The sequence below is a fragment of the Amphiura filiformis genome, chromosome 5 (assembly GCF_039555335.1).
Source record: "Amphiura filiformis chromosome 5, Afil_fr2py, whole genome shotgun sequence".
NCBI classification, from domain to species: domain Eukaryota; kingdom Metazoa; phylum Echinodermata; class Ophiuroidea; order Amphilepidida; family Amphiuridae; genus Amphiura; species Amphiura filiformis.
The window spans coordinates 45,301,415-45,324,622 of record NC_092632.1 but is presented as its reverse complement, the minus strand read 5'-3'; the positions used below and the strand labels follow the sequence as shown (position 1 = coordinate 45,324,622).

Here is a 23,208-nt window from a genome sequence, read left to right as displayed (position 1 = left end):
TTCCTTAAAGGTTCTTCAAGCTTGAGGTTCTACAAAGAACCATTTTCTTAGCCAAAGGACTTTGGTTCTACAAAAAGAACCCCGCGGTTTTCCGAATCCGGGATTTTCCCATAGCGATTTGACAGTGCCTACGATTTCGAATCTGGCAACCCGGGATCTAAACTTTGACTACTTGTTTATATCAAAGAAAAGTTCTTGGCTGATATCTAATGAAATTTAACCAGGCCTTCAAAGGTTAGATGGTAATATAATATATATTCAATATAAGTTTACATTTAAAAAGTATAGTATGAATTTAGACAAAAATGAACATTCTAGTCCCATCTGGATGCAATGTACATTTACCGTATACAATTAAGAAATAACGCAGGTCAGACAGCTGATGAGCAAATGTAAACACCACACGTGTGTGTTATTTACAGAACCTTGATGTCAGAATTTCGACATAAATTACAGCTATTACAACGTGGAATTAATTAGCAACCAGGAGTGCTGCAGAAAACCATTTAACAGTCAGCAACATGGCGTCAGCTGATGGTGAAAGAAAGTATGATCTAATAGTGTTTGGGGCAAGTGGTTTTACTGGTCAGTTTGTTGTGGAGGAGTTGGCACGGATTGAGGAAGAAGAATCTGAGATGAGATGGGCAATTGCTGGTAGAAGTCAAGACAAGCTAGATGCAGTGCTGCAGGAGGTGGCTTACACTACAGGTATTTGCTCACCGATAGCTTCACATTCGAGGCTAGAGACCATTCAATATCGAGTCGGTTTCGCTGAAGCGTGCGCGTGAGACCTTGTAAAGCAAGATAGTGCATGCAATTGCAATGGAAGTTTGAATCAAAGTAAACACATGATCTCGACAGGCGATCACATCAAGAATGTTGCTAAATTGCACTTCAACAAAATTTCAGACTGTTCAGAATGACCTAATACTCAAAGCAAAGATACAGTTGACTTATCGATATAGTAAGGGGCTGTCATTTTCTTCAGAAGAGGAGTCATGATTATGTACGTGTTGGTCATAGAATTTGTACCAAAATAGGGGGTGGCATATTTTTTACACCAAAAATAGGGTGTTATGAAATTATTAAGGGATGGTGACTTCAAATTGTTTGTGTGCTATACGCACAGTTTTTTAAATTACACTATTTTGTATTCCTCCGTTGCCATGCATGACAATCAACTATTTTTTTACCTTAGAAGTAGTGCCTCGGGTGTTTATGTAACTTCAGTAAGACATAAGGTGCGCCGAATAATTTACAGGAGGTCGCTAAGTAGATAGGTATACTAGAGCATGGCAATCATTCTTCGGCGAATGTGGTCGGTTTTCACTCATTGTTCACAATGTGACATGCACAACAAATACAGCCCCCGAAATGGTCTACTTTTAGCAAGCCATAACTCCGAAACAGTTTAGTCAAAGTTAAAAATGCGAACCCCAACCCTTTGCTTACCTTTGGCCGAATTTGCTGTAATTTCCGCTAGCTCGTGTTGAAAAATGTCCGGTACTTGCCCGGTACAAACATAGAAATAGCCACACCGCTTCAGTCCTGGCAATGAATATTTCTTGCGTAAATCCAATGGTTCCAACGTGGGCATCACGATGATAGTCTCCTAGTCCTACACAACCAGATTGTGTCTGCCTGACGATCGTCGATCCTAATCGCTAAAGTGAGGACAGCGTGAGCTCTTACCTGCGTAAAAGTCTGTTCGACAAAGGCCATTGTGAATAAGGATGATTGACAGCCCGTATATTGGGCGGAGCCATTATGCCCATATTAGGTGCATATATTACGGCGGACAGGTTGCGCTGTCCACTGACCCTGACTGTTCGTCACGTAGACAGGCCATGACCTGGGTACATGTACAAAGCAGGGGATGCGACTGCGAGCCGCCATTTTGACACGTGGTATCTACTCTTCAGAAAAATTACTTTTGTTGACGTTTTATATCAAACAATTTTCGATAACGGATTTCTACTAGGATTTTAATTTTTTATTAATGAAGGTACATGTAGTTTTGAGGAATAACACGGGATGTTTTGAGTTTTATTACAACTGGTGGTGTAGGAAGGTGAGTGAATTCGTGAATGAGGCCGGGGATTGAGGTTTTGTTGTTTCAACGATCCGATAGTAGGATACGAAACATAGGCTAAAAATGTCTAATGACGCCATGTTTACATGAAAACATTAGCTGCTGCGAGGTCAGTGTCGTTGAATTCGTTACCTAAATTCCTTTCAGGATATTCTGATTTCACTTATTTATAATGTGTACGAATGTGCTCCATACAAACTCAAAAGTATGAATGCAAGGTGTGACTGCTGACAATAGAAACATTGTTGCAAAGTCATTAAAAACAGGTATGTGCTACAGACACTATTTCCCCGAAACGAGATACAGGCCAGTAACGCAGTCTGCTAAGTAGAGATGATGGCACATACTAATTGCATGTAGGTAAAATACTTTGATTTCAGGAGTTTCAAACTTTCTGCAAAGCAATATGTGATCCGTTCTGACAAAACCAGGAACAAGTCACATTTTTGACATTTCATAATTTGCATGAAAATGTAAGCACAGGACAATAATAAAGCTTTAAAATGATACCAATAATATTATAATATATACCAGTGGCGTAGCGTGGGTCATCACATTGGGAGGCACCAACCATGATTGGGGGGGCAAGATGGCCGAGTGGTTAAGGCGTTGCGCTGCCGGCCGGGAGATACGATCGACGAGGGTTCGAGCCTTGGGCTTGCCTTCTAAGGTGAAAAAACTCTTCCCTCCCAAAAAGTTCCTATATGGTCAGAAATCCTTCAATTCAGTTCAGAAATTTAATTTCAGAATTTAATTGAAGAATTTCTTCTCGCTCCCATACACTGCTTATCACGTGCAGATATAGGTAGTGTATGTGCTTCGTCCGTGATTCGGAAGTCACGTAAAGCCGTTGGTCCCGTGTACAGGAAGAGTCAAACCCTGTGCACGTTAAGTGTCAGAGCTATTCAAAAGAGAAGGGGACCATCCCGGTTCTGATATCTGCAATCAATCCTAGGTTCCAGGATCGTGCATAGGTAAACTGTGCACGTAAAGCCTGTGCGTTGATACTCAACCATTTGAGGTAAGCACGTACAAGGAAAGAAGGAAGGGGGCACCGGGTCTGATTGGGGTGCACAAACCGTTTTACAGCAATTTTCCTATGGGATTTAAAAAAATTTCGGATCGATTGGGGGGCACGTGCCCCTGTGCCCCTATGACACTACGTACGCCACTGATATATCACACTTTCAAGATATGGATAATTTTGTAAATGATACCTTGATATTTTCATGAAATTGCTATTCTCAGTAATTTAGCTAATAGTTTCCTGCTTTACACATGATTGAATGGGGATTATCATAATTCACCTGTCAATTATTGATAGTCCCAAGGTCAAATACCATGAAATTAGGAATTCCAAAATTTGATTTTTTTTTTTTAATGGGAATGTCATCTTTAAAGGCCTATAACTCAAAAACATGTCTGGTGACTTGTTTTCTTTTGCTTTCAGGTAAAAAGTTGAAGAATGTTGAGGTAGTGATTGCCAATGTAAATGACAACCAGTCTATGGATGCTATGTGTCAACAAGCTAAAGTATTGCTCAACTGTGTTGGACCGGTAAGGAATATGACGATCAAATTGTAACATTTGAGTATTTACACTACAAATTTATTTATAGATGTGTTTGGGGCTCGAGCAAACTGGCATATGAAAATATTAGGCCTACATAAATAGTCTTCCATCAATCTCAATGTTACGGTATGTTACCCAAATTTATGCAGAATTGCAAAATAAACAAAAGAGCAACAAATGATATAGAGTTTCAGAAAGTAAAGAATGGTTTCATTTAAAAATTGGAAATACTGTGATAAACACAAGAATACAAACTTTATATTGTTGTCTTTATTATTATTCCCAGTATCGTTTCTATGGAGAGCAAGTTGTACGGGCATGTGTTGAAAATGGCTGCCATCATCTGGATATCAGTGGAGAACCCCAGGTAAGTATACGCACACAGGAACTACACACCCTCCCCATCCCACACACACCCCCTCCCCCTACGCGGAAGCCCATTGAAAGCAAGGGCGACCTACACTTTACACACTCAAAAAAAGGTTCTGTACATCTACATGTACATGTATACCGAGACATCCACACTACACTCATATAAAGTGAGGAAAGCTTAGAATTGTGTTTTCTGTTTTTCATACGGAGTCTCCCTGCCAGTCCGAAACACCATCAGTCCAAACCACCATGGGTTAGGGTTATCGTTAGGGTTAGGAATGCTAAGTTGCTAACCCTAAAAATTTGGACTGACTGTGGTTCCCGACTGTGTTTCGGTAATTCTTGCTCGTTCCTAACTTTGTGTTATTTTTTTCCAGTTTGTATGCATATTTCTTTCACACTTCCTCGCTTTGAATGGGCATTCCAACACCCCCACACCCCTGGTTATCATATATGCATACAGGTACATGTGCATGGACAGCTACATGAACAGAAACTCCTGAACATAGTATCATTTACTGAGAACAAGTAGTATGGTCATGTGTAGCACTTGGGCTCTGTTGCTTTATAATCGTGCTCGACACGCTCACTGAGGACTGAGGTCCCTGGTTGTAAAAGCCAATTTTTGGCATATTTAGAAGAGGGGGCTATGCTGTGACAGTTTGACAAAGTCTGGGGATGACCCTGTCACCGCGATTGTCACAAAGTGCCTGTTTGGTGTGAAAATTATTCAAAAATGTACCCCAAATACCACAAAAACAAACACACTACATCTTTTCATTTTGAAATATTTAACAATTTCATATTGTTTTCATTCAGTTTCTTGAAGGTATCCAACTTAACTACAACCAAAAGGCTAAAGAGGCCAAGGTGTATGTTGTGGGTGCATGTGGCTTTGATAGTATCCCTGCTGATATGGGAGTATGCTATACCAAAAAAGAGTTTCCAGGTAATGTATAATGAATACTATGTTCATGTACTGTGTAAGTAGTCATTTTGATCTGTTTCACTTGATTTTGTGATTCTAAGCTTTCTTTCTTTGAACCATTCACAAAAGAAATATATTTGTGTGTAATTTTCGCATTAGTTGCTTGGAATGTGAAAAGGGGAGTTTCCAAGAAAGTGTTTTGAGATACAATTATAGAGGCCCTGTATGCTTTTATCGATTGGCCCCAAACAAAGGATTTGAACCGGTTTCCTTTCCCGTAATCATGGCGCAGTGCAGTCCATTCAATAAAATGTTGTCATCAATCTATTTGATCGTAGTGCATTTGTTATGTATGTGAGACTAACTGTCGCGGTAGATGCAATCATGCTTTTGTTGAATGCATTTGAGTAGTCCGCCATATTTACGGGATGATACGTCATATGCACAACCTCTATTGCTTTTATGGAAGTATTTGTACATGTAATACAAATAGACCCTATGGAACACTACATCATGAAAATACTGTTCGCCACCGTGGAGTAATACAATACTTGATTCATTCGAACTGGTGATTCAATTGTCATTCAGAAATAGTCTGAGCCTGTTCCACCAACATGGCTGCCATTTAGATTGTTACATTGTTCCGGTTGCTTTATTCAATAGGGTTTATAGCAAGAGTTTAAGTTTGGTGTGAACTTGGTTATGCTGTTGTGAATTGGATTCATCCTTCTGTAACAATAAACTTTTTGCACAAACAAAACAAGGAAGATCATCTGAAGATGTTATTATGCTTTGGTGTCAAAAGTGACCCTGAAGAGGAGGAAATGTACATACCTCTTGTCCTTTGCACGGATCTGCCATCTTGCTAATAAAATGAGGTTCTCCCTGCGAACACATGCGCAAAAAGTTTTTTGTTTCTTGCGCATTTCTAGTAATGCACTAGAAGACTTATGCATAGCGTACGCGGCAATTACAGCACATGTTTGACACGCGCAATACATACTTTGCGGGTAGAACCTCAGTTTGAGATGACCATGCGATCAGCAAATAATGAGGCCAAAGTATAGTAAGTGAAGTATTATAAGTTGGTGCATTTTTATCTTTCAGTAATTGTCAATACCAATGGTTTAAGGGGGTACTACACCCCTCGATAAATTTGTGTCTATTTTTGCATTTTTCTCAAAGACTAATAACACAGTGGTAACAAAAGTTACGTATATTAGAGGGGAAAGGAATCCAATTACTACACTGGAATTTCAGTGACCCAAGACAAGCGGAATCCAATTACTACACTGGAATTTCAGTGACCCAAGACAAGCGGTTCGTTATTTATGATAAAAATAAGGTACCGCTAGGATGTACCTCATTTCCTATCATATATACTGAACTGCTTGTCTTGAGTCACTGAAATTTCAGTGTAGTAATTGGATTCCTTGCCCCAATAATATACATAACTTTACTTTTGTTACCAGTGTGATATTATTTTTTTGAGAAAAATGCAAAAATAGTCACAAATTTACCACAGGGGTGTAGTACCCCCTTAAATCCATGAATTCCACTGACCCACACAATTTGTGTTTGTTTTTGAAAAGTAACTCAAAATTACTCTTGGGAACACCTCTACTCTTCATCTAAGTCAACAGCATGCATTTGAGCAATTTCCACTACATTTATAGTGTTTTAAACCTCAAAAAGCCAACTTTCTTCCATGTTTCTCATAAAGTTGAGTGATTTTTGTGCCTTGGTCAGCAACAAATGCCATCTTGAAAGGCCGGCACATAATGATAACCCTCTAATAATTATAGTACACAGGGTCCACATGACTGACCTAGTTCAACCACTATATGTATTGCGATTGTCATAATTATATATCCATGATAACCACATTATTTGATGTGCTTATCTTCTTATTTAGGTGTGCTGAATACTATTGAAGGCTATCTGTCTGGAGATAGTGGACCAGAGGTAAGCTTGTGTGCATGTAAGAGGATAGGTCTGAGTATGTATGTGTGCTATTCTTAAACACAGTCAATCAAGGACACATCATTTGCAAAATCACCATAACAGAGGAGCAGTGTTGCTACATATAAAAAAAATAGCATAAAAATGCGAATCGTCCCCAGTTTTGGGTGTAGAGTCGGCCACACTCAGAAAAACAAACTATAACTGTCCATGTAAGGCAAATAAAAGTCAAATATGTGCCCCAAGTATGGCAATAATTGATTATTTTAGTGTTGAAAAATTCCCAACATGCAAGTTTTGGGTTCATTTTTGAAAAATAGATTGAATATGGAATTTTAACTTTACCACCCTACCTACCTAACAGACATGCACCTGCTGTCTTACCAGTCTGATTCTTAGTAGCAATCATCTTGTGCCATGTCTACCCAAGTCCCCTTGGATGATGTCTTCTCAGTTTGTCCTAGGGCAACCAGATCTCCTCTTTTTGTGAGTGGACTTCTATAAAGTAAAGAGTTCTATGGATAAGCCTCTCATCCACTGTAATCATCACTTTCTGATGGGTTTCTGTTGTTTTTCATGAATCTTTAATATGGAGTCATTGGTGATACGAGGCTCATTCAAAAAATTCTACTTCCATCATCACATTTCTGTTATCTTACGTACCAGGCAATTGAAATTACCAATATCCTGGCACGTAAAATAACAGAGATGTGATGATGAGGATAGAAGATTTTGAATGACCGTCATATGTTGTGACCATATGATGCTGAGAATTTTCCCAGGGTATCTCATGTCAAATGCATCTAATCTGGACTTGTATCACGCCAGTAGAGTCCAATATTCAGAAGCATACTGAAGGCTAGAAAGAATACAGGCATTGTGCAATTTCATCTTGATGTCTATGATTTTGTTTTATTTTATAACTTATATCCATACTTTTGTGTCGCATTATTTGCATATTTATGAATATTAATGAGCTCATTAGCATATTTTGCCTATATTGTCATTAATCCACTCTGCAGCTTAAACGCAACCACCGATTAACTTCAAACTTGCTACGGTGATAGTATATGGTGGCCTCATGTGCTGTATACTTTTGTGTCATGGTATTTGCGTATTTATGAATATTAATGAGCTCATTTGCATATTTGGCCTACATTGTTATTAATCCACTCTGCAGCTTTAACGCAATCACCGATCAACTTCAAACTTGGTACGGTGATAGGATATGGTGGCCTCATGTGCTGAATAGTTTTGTGTCATTTTATTTGCATATTTATGAATATTAATGAGCTCATTTGCATATTTGGCCTACATTGTTATTAATCCACTCTGCAGCTTTAACGCAATCACCGATCAACTTCAAACTTGGTACGGTGATAGGATATGGTGGCCTCATGTGCTGAATAGTTTTGTGTCATTTTATTTGCATATTTATGAATATTAATGAGCTCATTTGCATATTTTGCCTTCATTTCCAATAATCCACTCTCCAGCTTAAACGCAATCACCGATCAACTTCAAACTTGGTATTGTGATAGTATATGGTGGCCTCATGTGGTGTAAAGTTTTGTGGGGGCCACCTTAATTACAAACCGCGTAATTCTTTTTTCAATAAAATGTTTGTTTATACTGTCAAATATGTCCAATTTTAATTTTGAGCCAAACAACTGAGGTAAAGCGCAGAAATTCACAATTTAATTCCAGCGCCTGCGTTGCCAATGTGTGTCACTCTTATTAGTCGTTACTTAGTCAGTCCTGTTGATGTGTTTTGTCACAACTACAGCACCTATAATGAAAGACAGAGATAAAAAAGACTAGTTCGCATCTGACGTCAGGGCAAAGGCGCACCGTGATTGTTTGCTGACCTGCGCAGTACGGCATTTTCTGTCTAGTTGTCAAAATTTCAGGCGCGAACTAGTCTTTCATTAATAAAGCCTTGATTTTTTCAGGGTATGTTAGTTTACTAAATTACATTACAATCATGTAAAAATCAGAATTTTGATCAAACTTGAATTAACTCATCATCCTCCTCAGCAAATGTTACAATATGGCTTTCAGTGTTGTATTTCGTGATAAGTCACTTCTTTGTGTTGCTAATATGATATTTTGCAGGGTAGTGCTGGTCATTTTGCTACGTGGCAGTCTGCAATCCATGGCTTTGCAAATGCCGGTGAACTGATAAAATTACGCAAACAATTCAAGCACCAACCTATGCCCAAATTTGAGCCAAGATTACAAAAAAGGTAGGTGGTAATACAGACAAGAAATACTGTGACGAGCATGAGTGTGGTACATAATTGCATATAACCTCCCTCCTTCTGAAAAGGACCCTAGAACTAGATATCTGACTTATCCAAAGAGATTAGGGATACATTTCACTAAACTTTTAACCCTTCATAACTGAAGTAACCGTTCGTAAAGTTACGAATACCCACTAGTAGACGTACCTTTACGAAGGAATCCTGTAGTAAATCCCTATTATGAAGGGTACCATTCGTAAGTTTATTGAAATGGAACTTACAACTTGTCGTAAGTTACAAACGATTTCGACTCTTATGAAGCTTCGTAAAGTTTAGTGAAATGGACCCCAGATTAGAGAGTGATCAGAGTACAAACTCCAATTAACTCTATGTATAAACACTATGGTAAATCAGTCATTTGATTGTTGCAGATGGAACCAACATACTGTACCTCTTGAATTTAACAGCATAGGCCTGAAATTGAAGGAAATTTTACTCACAAGGGTACAATTTTATGACATTTCATCCTGGAACCACCATTTTTTTCTTGGATGATAGTAAACTTTATGCATGCAGGGTGAGAAATTTGCTCTCAGTGGCGATGTTACACAACACAGTAAGAATTTCATTTGAATGAATACAGTATGACCAATGCTCCCGTACACTGTGTGATGGGGAAGTGAATCCCAACTTACCCTTGATTGGCTGGTATTTCCGATGATGTCTTTTGTTTGGTTTGATCAGTATTTTTGCTCCGCCCACATATTGTCCTTTGAAACAGGATTGCATACTGCTGTATTCATTCAAATGAATTTCTTATTGTTGTAACTCATACTTGTTATTTTCTGACAAATACGCTGTTAGCTCAGCGGATTCAGAAATGTGGGTATACAAGTATCAGCGGTTCCAGAAATGTAGATATACAAGTATGATAAACCAGGACTCTGACAGTGAAACGCAAACCAGCCAAGTTTGCACACTACGAGATGCTATTCAGAAATTGCCGCAAATCACAAATTTGGTACCAGCATGGGCGCCGCCATCTTGGGAAAAGGGGGTGCTGACGGTCACCAGCACCACCATGACTACGCGTAACAGTATGCATTCCCAACTGTCAATCATCGGGGGTCAATCACCTCGAGCTTGACAACAATATCTGAATAGACTGTTGCCAAGTCTTACGTTTAGGGCGTGTAAATTTAAGTTAATGCTCATGATTGAAAGAGTATTTTGTTGTATTCTTGGAAGCAGTGTCCGAAATAAGGAAAATGTGGAGGTTGTCCCGAGGACAACTAAAGCATAAATTCAGCTTGTCCTCAAAGCATTTTGGTTGTCCCCAAAATGTGTCATATTTTTTGAGGTAAAATATAGTGGTTGTCCAGGGGATAAGTACATAGCTCAATTTGGTTGTCCCCAGTGATTTTTGGACAAGAGGATAAGTGCTTATTTGAACATTGCTTGGAAGGGATTGTGAGATTATTGGTCGAGTTGATGTATTTAATAAATAATGGGCTAAAATATCCTTAAAATAGCTGTTCAGCATTTGTAAAAATACTTTATAGCCGGGCTTGAAAAAGTCTTAAGCATGGATGCAGCAAGAGATGATTTTATGAGAAATTTTTTTGCTTGAACGCGGAGCACGGACGCGATACAGTGGGTAGAAATCGCGGTAGTGTTCCAGGATACGCAATGGCAAGGTAATGGCAGCTTACATACCTATATTATTTGACTAGCTGTCATATCCATATATACCTTATCCATGGATAAACTTGCTTGACTCCTTGGCTACAAAATATATTGTTACCATTCTTAGTCAGTGGATTCGGTTTAGCTTGTAAGTGCTAAACTTCATTGCTTCCTGGCTGTCGTGTATGACACAATAGAGGATAGTGGCTCTTTGTCGCGGACCACGCTAGTTGATGTGCTTGTATGTAGTACGTTGTAGAGCATAAGATGTGAACGTAATCCCAGACAAACGAGCACCTAGACAACTGACTTGAGTGCACATAGTTAAGTTGATACTGCATGACATGATATTTCTCTGCGACTAGTAACTCTGGTCAATCCATTAAAATTACCATTGATACGTGGCTTCACCTACCGTCATGGTTTGGGTTGTGCACTCATAGGTCTAGGTAATTAGTCCATGAACGTGATCACAGTATTGTTGTCAGCCTTCATTTTATCCTGGGACGTCATTGCCTAGACCATTTCGGCGCCCGGGAATTTTGAATATTGTGTGTTGAGAGATGGATGTTTTTATTCATTTTTAAGGTCAATATGAGTTTGTTTTAAATACAAATTGTGATTCATGCTTAATAATTATTTTTTTAACATATAAGGCATAATGTTGTGATTGCTGGAGATTTCCTTTAATAGTGATTTGTTAATTTCTTAGTCACTCAATCCTGCTTCATACTTGCAGTGCATTTAACATTTTTTTGTGTCTTTAATTTCATGGTTGTGGCTGGATTCACAAATTTTGCATAAATAAAGCCCTCACAAAAGTAACATCTGACAGGGAACAGTTACCAAGTAAATTAAATGGTAGTAAATCAATCAATCAAAATATACTCATGGCTTTCAGTTCCTTCCTTCCTTCCTTCCTTCCTTTCTATATATGTGTTTACCTCAACTGTTCGAGTATCCACGCACAGGCTTTATGTGCACTGTTTACCTATTATCACGATCCTGGATTGATTGCAGATATCAGAATCGGGGATTCCCCTTCTATTTTGAATACCTCTGACACAGTGACACTTAACATGCACATGGTTTGACTCTTCCTGTACACTGGACCAACAGCTTTATGTGACTTCCGAACCACAAGACGTCACACACACACACTACCTATATCTGCACATGCTAAGCAGTGTATGGGGGTGAGAAGAAATTCTACAATTTTATTCTGTAATGTAACTGAATACAATTGTAGGATTTCGACCTTAAAAGAACATTTTGACATGAGTATAATTTCTGCACCGTTATGTGTGCCTGTTGCAATTGCTTTTGTCAAAGGATGAGCCACTTAACATTAAGTTTAGGCAGTAATATAAGTAATTGGTAGAAGTTTCCCCTGACAAATATTAATCACAATTAGACTGCAAGCTCTTACTGGGTGGTTTGGATATCATCCAGCATTCCTAGGTCTGTGTAAATGTTGTTTACTCATGTTGGCAAGTCACAGTAAGATGGGATATTACAACATGCCTTCAACACTCAAGAACAATTATTTCCCTTGCCAAACATTAGTCAGTTGTGCTCACCCAGTGTATACCTTGCCCTCCCATCACCATGTGTTGCAAATAAAGGACAAATCCCAGGGGTACTCTGTTCAAATGACCATACGGGGATGTGCTGCAAATGTGGGTATATTTTGGCCATTTTGGTATATCAATGACCTCTTTTTCTATACCATTTTTGGTGTATGGATGGGTCATTTTTTTTTCAAAATGATACCAATTTCCTCCCCCCAAAAAAAAATAGCCCAATTTTACCCAACTGTTACCAAAAGTTGCCAAAACTTTTAATTTGCATTTAAATTTGGTCAACAATTTTGATCTTTGGAAAAATGGGTATATTGATGTGCCCTTTTTCAAATTCTAAGCGGCATTTCTTAGGCTTACTGTTTGGGCAACAGGACACTTAAATTGCACTGAGTACTGAAGTCTCATGACACTCAGGATACACCAATCTTTTTCAAAATTATGATTTTTACACAATTATATTGTACTTCAGTAACTAACATACCCTGCAAAACTCAAGGCCAGGGTCTTAGCTAGAAATTGAGGGTTGCCCGTCATTTGAATAAAATTGCCTGTCCAAATTTGATCTTTAAAACATTTACCAGACATCTATAGCCCATTGGGGGTTCAAAGAGTTCAAATATGTGCTGATATGGCCTTGTTCTACAAACTTGGTCTACTAAAAAGGTCAATTAGCTTCTCAAAACATACAATTTATGACATAGCATTTGTCAAAGGCATTAATTTTGCCCGTCCCAGGAGCAAACTGGCTGTCTAAAATGACGGCCAGACGGGTGGCTAGCTAAGACCCTGCTCATGACACTCAGGATACACCAATCTTTTTACACAATTATATTGTACTTCAGTAACTAACATACCCTGCAAAACTCAAGGCTAGTTTAGTTGTGCAAAATCTAAAATTTTGAATAAAAAAACATAGTATGTAATTTAATTATTACAATCAAAGGCCAAACATGTATGCGATGTTCATAACACTGTACACGTCTTGCAGGAAGGTCTTAACACATCATAATGACCGACCTCAGTCACGGTCAACAGAGTGATACGCATAGGTGACATTTGCGCTGGTATCAAATAGTGATTTTCTTGTTTTGCCTCATCTGTTTGGCTATACATTAAAACGGAACATATCTGACAGTGAAAGCTAACATTTTGTGAAAAGAAATACTAATATATTTTGTATGGAAATGTTACAATATTACTTTCAATGACAGAACTTTTATTATTACCTAAATGAGTTGAAAATGTGAGCCATGCTAAAACCCTGGGCTGAAACACATTAAAATTAGGGACCGTTCACAAACACGTAAGGGGGGCCTGGTACAAAAAAATTTTATCGCGAAAATTTTTCGGGGCCCCCCCCCCTTTACAAACCTCGAAAATTTCAAGGCCCCCCTTTTTGACATGAAAATTATCAGTCAACCCCATAGAAAAGCATATAAACTCAATTTTCCCAGAAAAATTTGTGGACATTTTTTCAGGGCCCCCCCTTTAGGAGGGTCAACAATTTTCAGGGCCCCCCTTTTGCATCAGGCCCCCTTACAAGTGTTTGTGAACGGTCCCTTAATGAGAACATGCCTTCATATAATAGGATTGTTTCCTGTACTTCTCTTCACTAATCACCTTGAAGTATTTCATAATTAGTAATTAATTATGAAAGGTGATTCAGTCATAGGAATGGGAATATTAAGACTGTATCTTCCATTTAGGGTGGCCTTGTTTATATGTGACCCTCTAATTATGTTATATAATGTTAATTAGTGCTGGACAGGTGAAATATGACTTCGAGGCACAAAGCAAACCAGCAAATATCTATATACATAACATAACATAACATAACATTCAGCCCTCCAATTAACCCACAGCACCCATGGCACTTTTCCGTGGGTGCCCATTCCCACTGCCGTAATGCCCTCAAAATATGTCCTTCACCCAAGGCAGTCACTTGCTGTGCCCTCTAATGAAGTTGCTGACGGTGCCCCAGCCCTGCCCATTCATTACAAAATCATCTATCAGACTTTGTGTGTGTTTTGTTCACTTTGCCTTTGTGCCATTCTCCAATTTTCAACAGTTGCCATGATGCCCTCTTGAAATATTACAAACTCCTGTGCTGCCTTGCCTGTTCAGTGAAAATCCAAGGCAATTATCAACTTGCCCTAAAAAAGTTGCCATGCCCCTTCAGATCCTTAATTCATAACATAACATAACATAACATAACATAACATAATTTATTTTTTCGACATATATAAAGTACAATGCAAAAGTACAATTACTGAAAAACATAGCGGAGGAGAACTGAGAAGTAGGTCAGAGGCCTGTCAAGTCCCAGACTCCATTATTGTTACTCCAACTTTTTGTAATCTAATAATAAGAGAGTCCTGATAAGAACCTTTAAAAGAGTTCAGATTTCTGGAGTTTTTAACATGATTTGGGATAGTATTCCAAATCTTTATACCCTGGTAGCAAATAGATTTGGTGCCAAATTTGAGCTTATTATTTGCATATTCAGAGTCAGAATCATATCTGGTGTTATAATTATGATTTTCTGCATAATAGTTGAATTGTTAAAATGCTGGTAGCAACAATATATTGCAGTATTTATACATGAATGTACAAAAATCATGAGGGATGCAAAGGGATGAAGGTACATGTACTTATACTTAAGGGTTATAGCCATGAGAATTTTTTTGAAGAAATTTAGGAAATAATTATGTATTGTTATGTTAAAAATAAACATTAACCACACTGTTCTGACTTTAAAAAATCTTTTGTGGGAAAAATCTTGCATAAGTCAAGATTGATGATTAATTGTTTCATATGCAATAGGTATGTTGTAATGCTGATGATCAACTTCTTGTTCCAGACCCTCATAAGGGCTGGGGTATGAACGTTTGGACAGTATTTATTTTGGGACATTAGAGCACATCAGACATATCGAATTGCATTCTGAATACGAAGAATGTCATTCTGATATCAAATATTTTGAATTTTTGAAATTCGCAATTTAATACACATTTTATGGCAAATCATTAAAAATTGATATTTTTGATATTTAACAGTACTTGAAGTAAAATCTGATGATTTATACTTAAAGTGTATGTAGGTGGGTTGAAAAGCCGACGATCAATTGAAAATTTTGACCTTTCGTATTGAAGATATGGATTTTTTTTCCCAAAACACCAAAAAAAATTACGTCTTTTTGGGAAAAAAATCCATAGCTTCAATATGAAAGGTGAAAATTTTCAATTGACCGTCGGCTTTTCCTCCCTGCTACATACACTTTAAGAATATATCATTAGATTTATATAATTTACTTTGAGGACTGTTATATATCAAAATTTGAAAAATATCAAATTTTTATAATTTGTCATAAAATTTGTACTATTATATTGTGATTTTCAAAAATGAAAATTATTTGATATCAGAAAGACGTGTTTCAGTATTCAGAATACAATTCGATAGGTCTGAGGTGCTCTCATGTGCCACAAAGAATACTGTCGAAACGCAATAAACGCTCATTTTAGATCCCTTAAGGATTTAGTCATTCCCAGATCTCTGTGGCCATAATTCTTTGCTTGTTAATGCTCTGCTTGCTAGCCATGGGCTTCAACATTTAAAAAAATCCAAGATTTGATATATTTTCTGAAAATATCAAGAGCTATCTTAAGAACCACTGAACCAATACTAGGCTTGTTTGTACTCATTTTATTGCATTTTTCATGCTGATTCCAAAATATGGTCATGAAAATTTACAATTCTGAAATTTTTGAATCTTATATTTGTTATGAAACTTGTCGTCTGCATTTGACACCCGTGTGGAGAAAGTTAACTCAGACATATAGTAGGGCATAATTGTCATAATGTATATATCTAATTATAGGATAATTATTACCATACTGACTCGAGTATATAGTCCCACCCTCTTTTTATAGATGAAAAATTTACCACCCCCTTTATAGGTGAAAAAATTACAAAATTATGTTACAAAAATCATTTAGAAAAACAAAATGAGTATTATGCCTGCATGAAGAGAGAAAATGTACATTTTGTAAGGCCTATGAAAGTCGACTCCTAGTTTCCCGTTACACCCGTCTCCAGTCAGAAAAAATTGCTGATCAAATATTTCATTTCGCAATATTTCAACTGCTGGTGATATTCAACTCAATCAACTGTGTATTTCTTTGTTCTTGGACTACCAGCTGTGACTTTCTGAAGACAATAGTCTTGTTACTGCTGCATCTAGGGTCTTTGAGTTTACCTTTGAGACTCACATTTTCAGTTTTCAGTCTTTAAAAAAAAGAACTAGAGCGATAACCGCACCATAGCTGAACCATGTGGCTTCGATAGTATTGCATTTAAATTTCAGCTCAATTGAAGCATTTTGAAAACTTGACATTTGACCCCTTTATTGCCCCTTAATGACCTTAAATGAATTTTAAAATATTTTTAACATGTTTAGAATATCTTAACCCTAACCGTACTAAATACTACAAAATACTACTTGATATATGCGCTGTTCGGTGCATGCATCCCACGTGGTGTGATGACGCAATCGCCCTAAGTGATATATAGGCACGGTTTAAGCTGGCCAGCGAAGCCCAAGACCCGTGGCAAAGTGTCGCCGATCGAGTGCTTGGCATGCGAGGGGTCTCGGGTTCGAATCCCACCCAGAGCAAACAACCTCTTTCCTTCTTTTCTCTCTCTATTCTTTCCTTCTTTCCCTGCCCGTCGCCAAAAAGCCCTTAGGCGGTTAGGGTTAGGTTACCACTATCGAAACTCAGTATAGGCTTCCTTAACCCTAACCGTACTAAATACTACAAAATACTACTGTGATATATGCGCTGTTCGTGCATGCATCCCACGTGGTGTGATGACGCAATCGCCCTAAGTGATATATCCGATCTCCCTCCTTCGTCACAACCCAAGACCCGTGGCAAAGTGTCGCCGACCGAGTGCTTGGCATGCGAGGGTCTCGGTTCGAATCCCACCCAGAGCAAAACAACCTCTTTCCTTCTTTTCTCTCTCTATTCTTTCCTTCTTTCCCTGCCCGTCGCCAAAAAGCCCTTAGGCGGTTAGGGTATAAGGATCATTGTGTTTAAATTTCAGCTCAATCGGAGCATTTTGGAAAACTTGACCTTTGACCCCTTTATGACCCCTTAATGACCTTAAATGAATCTTAAAATGTTTTTAAAATGTTTAGAATGTCATAAGGATCATTGCATATAAATTTTAGCTCAATTGGAGCATTTTGAAAAACTTGACCTTTGACCCCTTTATGACCCCTTAATGACCTTAAATTAATTTTAAAATATTTTTAACATGTTTAGAATATCTTAACCCTAACCGTACTAAATACTACAAAATACTACTTGATATATGCGCTGTTCGTGCATGCATCCCACGTGGTGTGATGACGCAATCGCCCTAAGTGATATATAGGAACGGTTTCGCTGGCCAGCTAAGCCCAAGACCCGTGGCAAAGTGTCGCCGACCGAGTGCTTGGCATGCGAGGGGTCTCGGGTTCGAATCCCACCCAGAGCAAACAACCTCTTTCCTTCTTTTCTCTCTCTATTCTTTCCTTCTTTCCCTGCCCGTCGCCAAAAAGCCCTTAGGCGGTTAGGGTATAAGGATCATTGTGTTTAAATTTCAGCTCAATCGGAGCATTTTGGAAAACTTGACCTTTGACCCCTTTATGACCCCTTAATGACCTTAAATGAATCTTAAAATGTTTTTAAAATGTTTAGAATGTCATAAGGATCATTGCATATAAATTTTAGCTCAATTGGAGCATTTTGAAAAACTTGACCTTTGACCCCTTTATGACCCCTTAATGACCTTAAATTAATTTTAAATTATTTTTTAAATGTTTACAATGTCATAAGGATCATTGCATTTAAATTTCAGTTCAATTGGAGCATTTTGAAAACGACCTTTGACCCCTTTATGACCCCTTAATGACCTTAAATAGATTTTTAAATGTTTGAAACATGTTTAGAATGTCATAAGGATCATTGCATTTAAATTTAAGCTCAATCACAGCATTTTCGGTTAAAATGACCTTTTTTACCCCTGCGACCCCTGGATGGCCTCTGGCGTTTGGAAACATTTTTATTATATTCTTTACATTTTTCTCTTTCATATAACACCACTTGGGGAGTCATACCTTCGTGGCATTTAGAGATATGTCCATTTTAGACCAAATGGTTAGTCAGTTAGTAAGCTAGTAAGTAAGTAAGCTAGTAACATTCACTAATATAGGCTGATACCATTTCATGGTTCAGCAAAAAGAAAAAAAAAGCGCAGTGATTTATAGTGCGCTACGCACAGGCACAACACCTAGACGTTGATCCACAAGCCTCAGCACACTTTACAGGTTGTCGCTGACCACTACGACCCCACATCATTCCATAAACCATTGATTTAACCACAAATCAGGGACTTTGCTGCTACAAGAGTGCACACCCTAGACATTCCACAAATAACCATCGTAACCAGGATCAGCTCCCCGAGTTTCGTACGGGTTACAACAAGACAATTAGCAGTAAGTTCCTTGTCCAGGGGAATTTCAAGCTAACTCAATTTTTCACAAGATCGTACTAGGCACCACCAGGGTTCGAACCCGCAACCTCTCGCACCATAGTCGAATGCCTTATCGAATGAGCTAACTTGACTGCTTTAATTCAAGTTCATCTTTAATACCACTGGGGCTGTTTTGGCATTTAGAGTTTCGTACATGTATCGTGACGACTTGTCACTAGGCCTGATGAAGCGTCAGAGATATGACGTGATACTGTAGTCAACAAAAACAGTAAGTCCAGTTGAAAAGATTTATAACCTAATCGAACTCTATCTTGACGATTACGGTAGTAGGCCTATTGGCATCTTGTTTCAGAATTTCTTGGGACCCAATGTCAGCTTGTATCGGTGCAGGTTCATTTTGTTCTTCACACATTTCTTCACAGACTTTGATGTTTCGCTTAACTGGCAATTTGTATGGAGATGCCAAAATTTGTGAAGTTTTGGTTTGTTGCCGCGCAGCTTCCTCTTTTCTGTATACAAGGCATTGAAAGAGTTGTAGAAGGACTGCTTACTGATGTCAGAAGTACCAAATATGCGATTCATCCAAGTGCACACAGTTTCCCATGGAGTGTCAGTTTTTTTCCTATACAGGAAATATCAACCATGTGACTGTTATTGATAGTTGGTGTATTCTGTGGAAGAGGGGTAGATTCTTCAGTTAGCCAATGGACTGTGATGCCCATTTTTTCAAGACTTTCACTTATGATCTCCTTTTGCGCTTTTAGTTCTTCAATGGGGACCATCAGTTTCCCGTGTGACATTATTTGCATCCTTTTCTTGGCATTTCTGCGAAGCCACTGAGTTGATGGAAGGCAGCAATCTGGTTGCAAAGTTCTCAATGCTGTTGCAAGTGAATTCCACACAGTACAATTTGTAACATGTCTTTCTTCAAAAGCTAGCACCAGTATACAAAGATGAGCCCATGTCACTGGCTGTTGAAATTGATCTGAAACAATTAATAAACAACATCATTTTAAACATGATATAATCAGTGTTTTGGGATTATGAAGGTTCTGATGAGGACAATTAGTGATATATGACGAATGTCACAAGAAAGGTCTTGATGTCCCCCCCCACACACACACACATTTCAAGTCAATTGGTGCTAATGCATGTAAATCACACAGCAATTTTTTTTTCTGAAATTGCACAATTACTTCTTTTCATCAGGGCTATATAAAAAAAATTTCCTACAATGTATGTCGGCCTAGGGCCTATTCTCAGTGATGCCAAAGCTGCACCTTAGGTGCACAATTGGGCTACTTGGCGATCACTTGCTGCTACATGTACTCATAAAAGCATGCCGCTACTTGTAATATTCAATTGAAATGACATTTACAACTTGTTTAATTTCACATTGTTAAATATTTAAGAAATACTGGATTTAAATAACATTTAGACACCCCCCCAAAAAAAATCAAACAAACACTAAGCAGTATCAACATTTAATATATATCATTTTACGCCCAAATTGTTAATTTTGGGCACCCAATATGTACACCATTTTAAAAACAGCATCAGTAAAAGCATGTAATATGGGCTCATTTTCTGTCAACACTATCAAGTTTCTAAGCTATCTCAATTAAATAAAGTTTTCTATTTTAAGGAGTATTTTGTGATCCTAGCATCCTCTTTTTATGTCATTTTTCAGTAGATATCCACGAAAAAAAGCTTATTCCCAAAGATTTCAGTAGATTCCAATTTTGCGCAAGCGAGTTATGCATGATTATGTACACTACTTCATAGACCATGACGTGTTGTAATTTTGTTGTGGTATACCAGAACGAAATTCAAATTTCACGATATCTTGATATATGCTAAACAAATTAATCTGCAAGAATTATTTTTGTACATAAACATTATGTAGCCAGAGGTTTCCAGTGATATAAAAATCTGAACTTTTTTGAGAAAAGTGGGGGGATGATGCTGTGGATCATGAAATGCCCTTTTAACATCTCATTAATTAATACTTGTAATTAATTTTTTTTTAATAAAAAGAAGCTTACCTGGAACATTATTCTTCTCTATTAGGAGTTGTACATCTGTGTGGGTCCATCTGCATGTGTTTAAAAGGTTGACATAGCTGTTCTCACACCTATGATCACCAGGCATATCTTGAGCCATGCTGATGCTGCAGAATTCTGAAACCGAAGTTAAAGAGGGTCTTAATTTCATTAGTCCTACGTGTATATGCACCTCTAAATAGTAATGAAATTTAATGAAATTGCACATATATATTATAGTATACAAAACGTAACTCACCTAATATAACTTGGAATTTGGAGCAAATTTGCAGTAAAATCACACTTTGATGCAGATTTCAGCTTGCTGTGGAGGGAACTATGGGCCTACTGATGCACTGTGTGTGCACTTTCTCCTTCACTATCTATGGTGCACTCAAGTCAAATCCATTGGTCATTGCATGGAAATAGTAGATAAGATCTATTTCCATGGTCATTGTAAGGAGTGTATGCATATAGCTCCATTGATATTGTGTGTGTGTTCAGTGTTGCATGGTAAACATAAAAGGTGTCCAATTACATGTACTCCAAAGGAGTAAGCTGTTGTGCTGGTCATCCCTAGTTATATACTGTGGCAATATTAAAAATGCAGAATTAGGATAAAATGAAATTTCACAGAATTTATGCATGAAATATTAACTAGCCACCATAACATTTATGCAAATTAGCTCCTTAGATATGCAAATTAGATTATTTTATGACAATATAAAACATTATACGCTGGCGAAGTTACGTAATTAATCGGATTAACTACCATAGCAATAGGTACAAACAATTTTGAATATATATACCGCGCTGCACTACAAGCAGGTTGCACTCATCACCTGTCTTCAATCATATAATAGATTGAATACAATACCGCTCTTTTCAAAGAGACTAATCTTACAGGTACAAGTGATTAGCATTTCTTTGACATCTATGATTCAATGCAGAGGTGCCGCATGAAAGTTGTAGTGCAGCGCGGTATAATCAAAAATTGTTTGTACCTATTGCTATGGTAGTTAATCCGATTATTACGTAACTTCGCCAGCGTATAACAACACATTTGAAACACTTCAAACTTTTAAGACAAAGTTTACTTTATGAATATAGGCTGAACATAATGCATTGGTTTAAGCAAAATATTGGCAACAATTACATATATTTATGAGTCATTTTAACTCATTTAAGGTTATTAACTATTTTAAACTGTTGGGATTTGGTAGTTGGTAGGTTTTAGCCACCACTCGATCGGTGAAATCAGAATAAAACTGGAGCTCTCCGGATTTAATATAAAAACTTAAATTTTACTGTACATGTAAGGCTTGGTATTTCACATGAGTATATATGCAAAAACTTAGAAATTTGAGAAAAATTTAGGGCGTCATTGTGGAGCAAATCACATATTATGGCTTTAACTACATTGATTATTGGTGAAAACAATATACAAAGAAAGTGTATCAAGGTAATAAATGAAAACTGGATGTTCGATTTCGTTCAAACAAACATGTCGATCAGTGTACTTTGCTCTGCTGACATAGAACTAGTTCTAGTTCTTCGGGGGGGGGGGGGGGCATGGCTGCAAAGCGGCCAACGAGGCGCTATAATGTCAGAGAGGGGTTGTCATGGTCCCATAGGACTGGTGGATTTTGTAATGTCAGAGAGGGGTTGTCATGGTCCCATACATGCACTGAACAAGTGCTATGCTGACACTGTTTTAAACTTGTATTATCTGACCCATATCAAGAAAATCAAACAAGACTAAAAAAGTTTAAAAAATATCAATCATATCAGAAATAATATTGTAACAAAGCTGTTAATAAGCATGTTAGTAATCTATATAAATAAAAGGAAGTCGCTAAATCTTGTGCGCAAATAGACTCAGAGATGATTTCACTTTCAGCTCTGATTTATTCATACATTGATCGGGTACATATTGCCATTAAACCATCTGAGGTTCATTTTTGCAAAAATTGATGGTAACTAAGAGAATAACATAAAAAACTGTTGTGTTGCTATGCAAAATCGCATGCAGTGGCATTGTGGGTAATAAGGACAGTGTGAACGCGTAATAATATTTCCATTAAAAACCATACGCAGAGCAACATTGCCCTGTTTTCTGCCAACTGCGAGGTGGCCAAGAAATGATTCAGGCTATCTAGATGCACAACATCGCAGTACTTTAAGAATGATC

The 23,208-nt window shown here is 37.7% G+C and overlaps 2 protein-coding genes across 2 annotated transcripts in view; one reads left to right on the top strand and one right to left on the bottom strand.

Moving 5' to 3' along the window:
* The first annotated feature begins 346 nt into the window (after positions 1-346).
* The window catches only part of LOC140153215 (saccharopine dehydrogenase-like oxidoreductase), a 73,958-nt gene continuing 51,096 nt past the window's right edge, over positions 347-23,208 (top strand). The window contains exons 1-6 of the mRNA XM_072175900.1: positions 347-708; positions 3,543-3,649; positions 3,951-4,031; positions 4,856-4,985; positions 6,880-6,929; positions 9,042-9,172. Of these exons, the coding sequence (XP_072032001.1) occupies positions 522-708; positions 3,543-3,649; positions 3,951-4,031; positions 4,856-4,985; positions 6,880-6,929; positions 9,042-9,172 (686 nt within the window). The 5' untranslated portion in view covers positions 347-521. The remainder of the gene's footprint in view (positions 709-3,542; positions 3,650-3,950; positions 4,032-4,855; positions 4,986-6,879; positions 6,930-9,041; positions 9,173-23,208) is intronic.
* LOC140153219 (uncharacterized) lies at positions 18,874-21,377 on the bottom strand. Its single transcript, XM_072175903.1, has 3 exons — positions 21,277-21,377; positions 21,021-21,155; positions 18,874-19,960 (listed from the first exon to the last, which is right to left on the bottom strand). Exons 2-3 carry the CDS (start codon positions 21,136-21,138, stop codon positions 19,554-19,556), a joined length of 525 nt encoding a protein of 174 aa, XP_072032004.1. The 5' UTR covers positions 21,139-21,155; positions 21,277-21,377; the 3' UTR covers positions 18,874-19,553.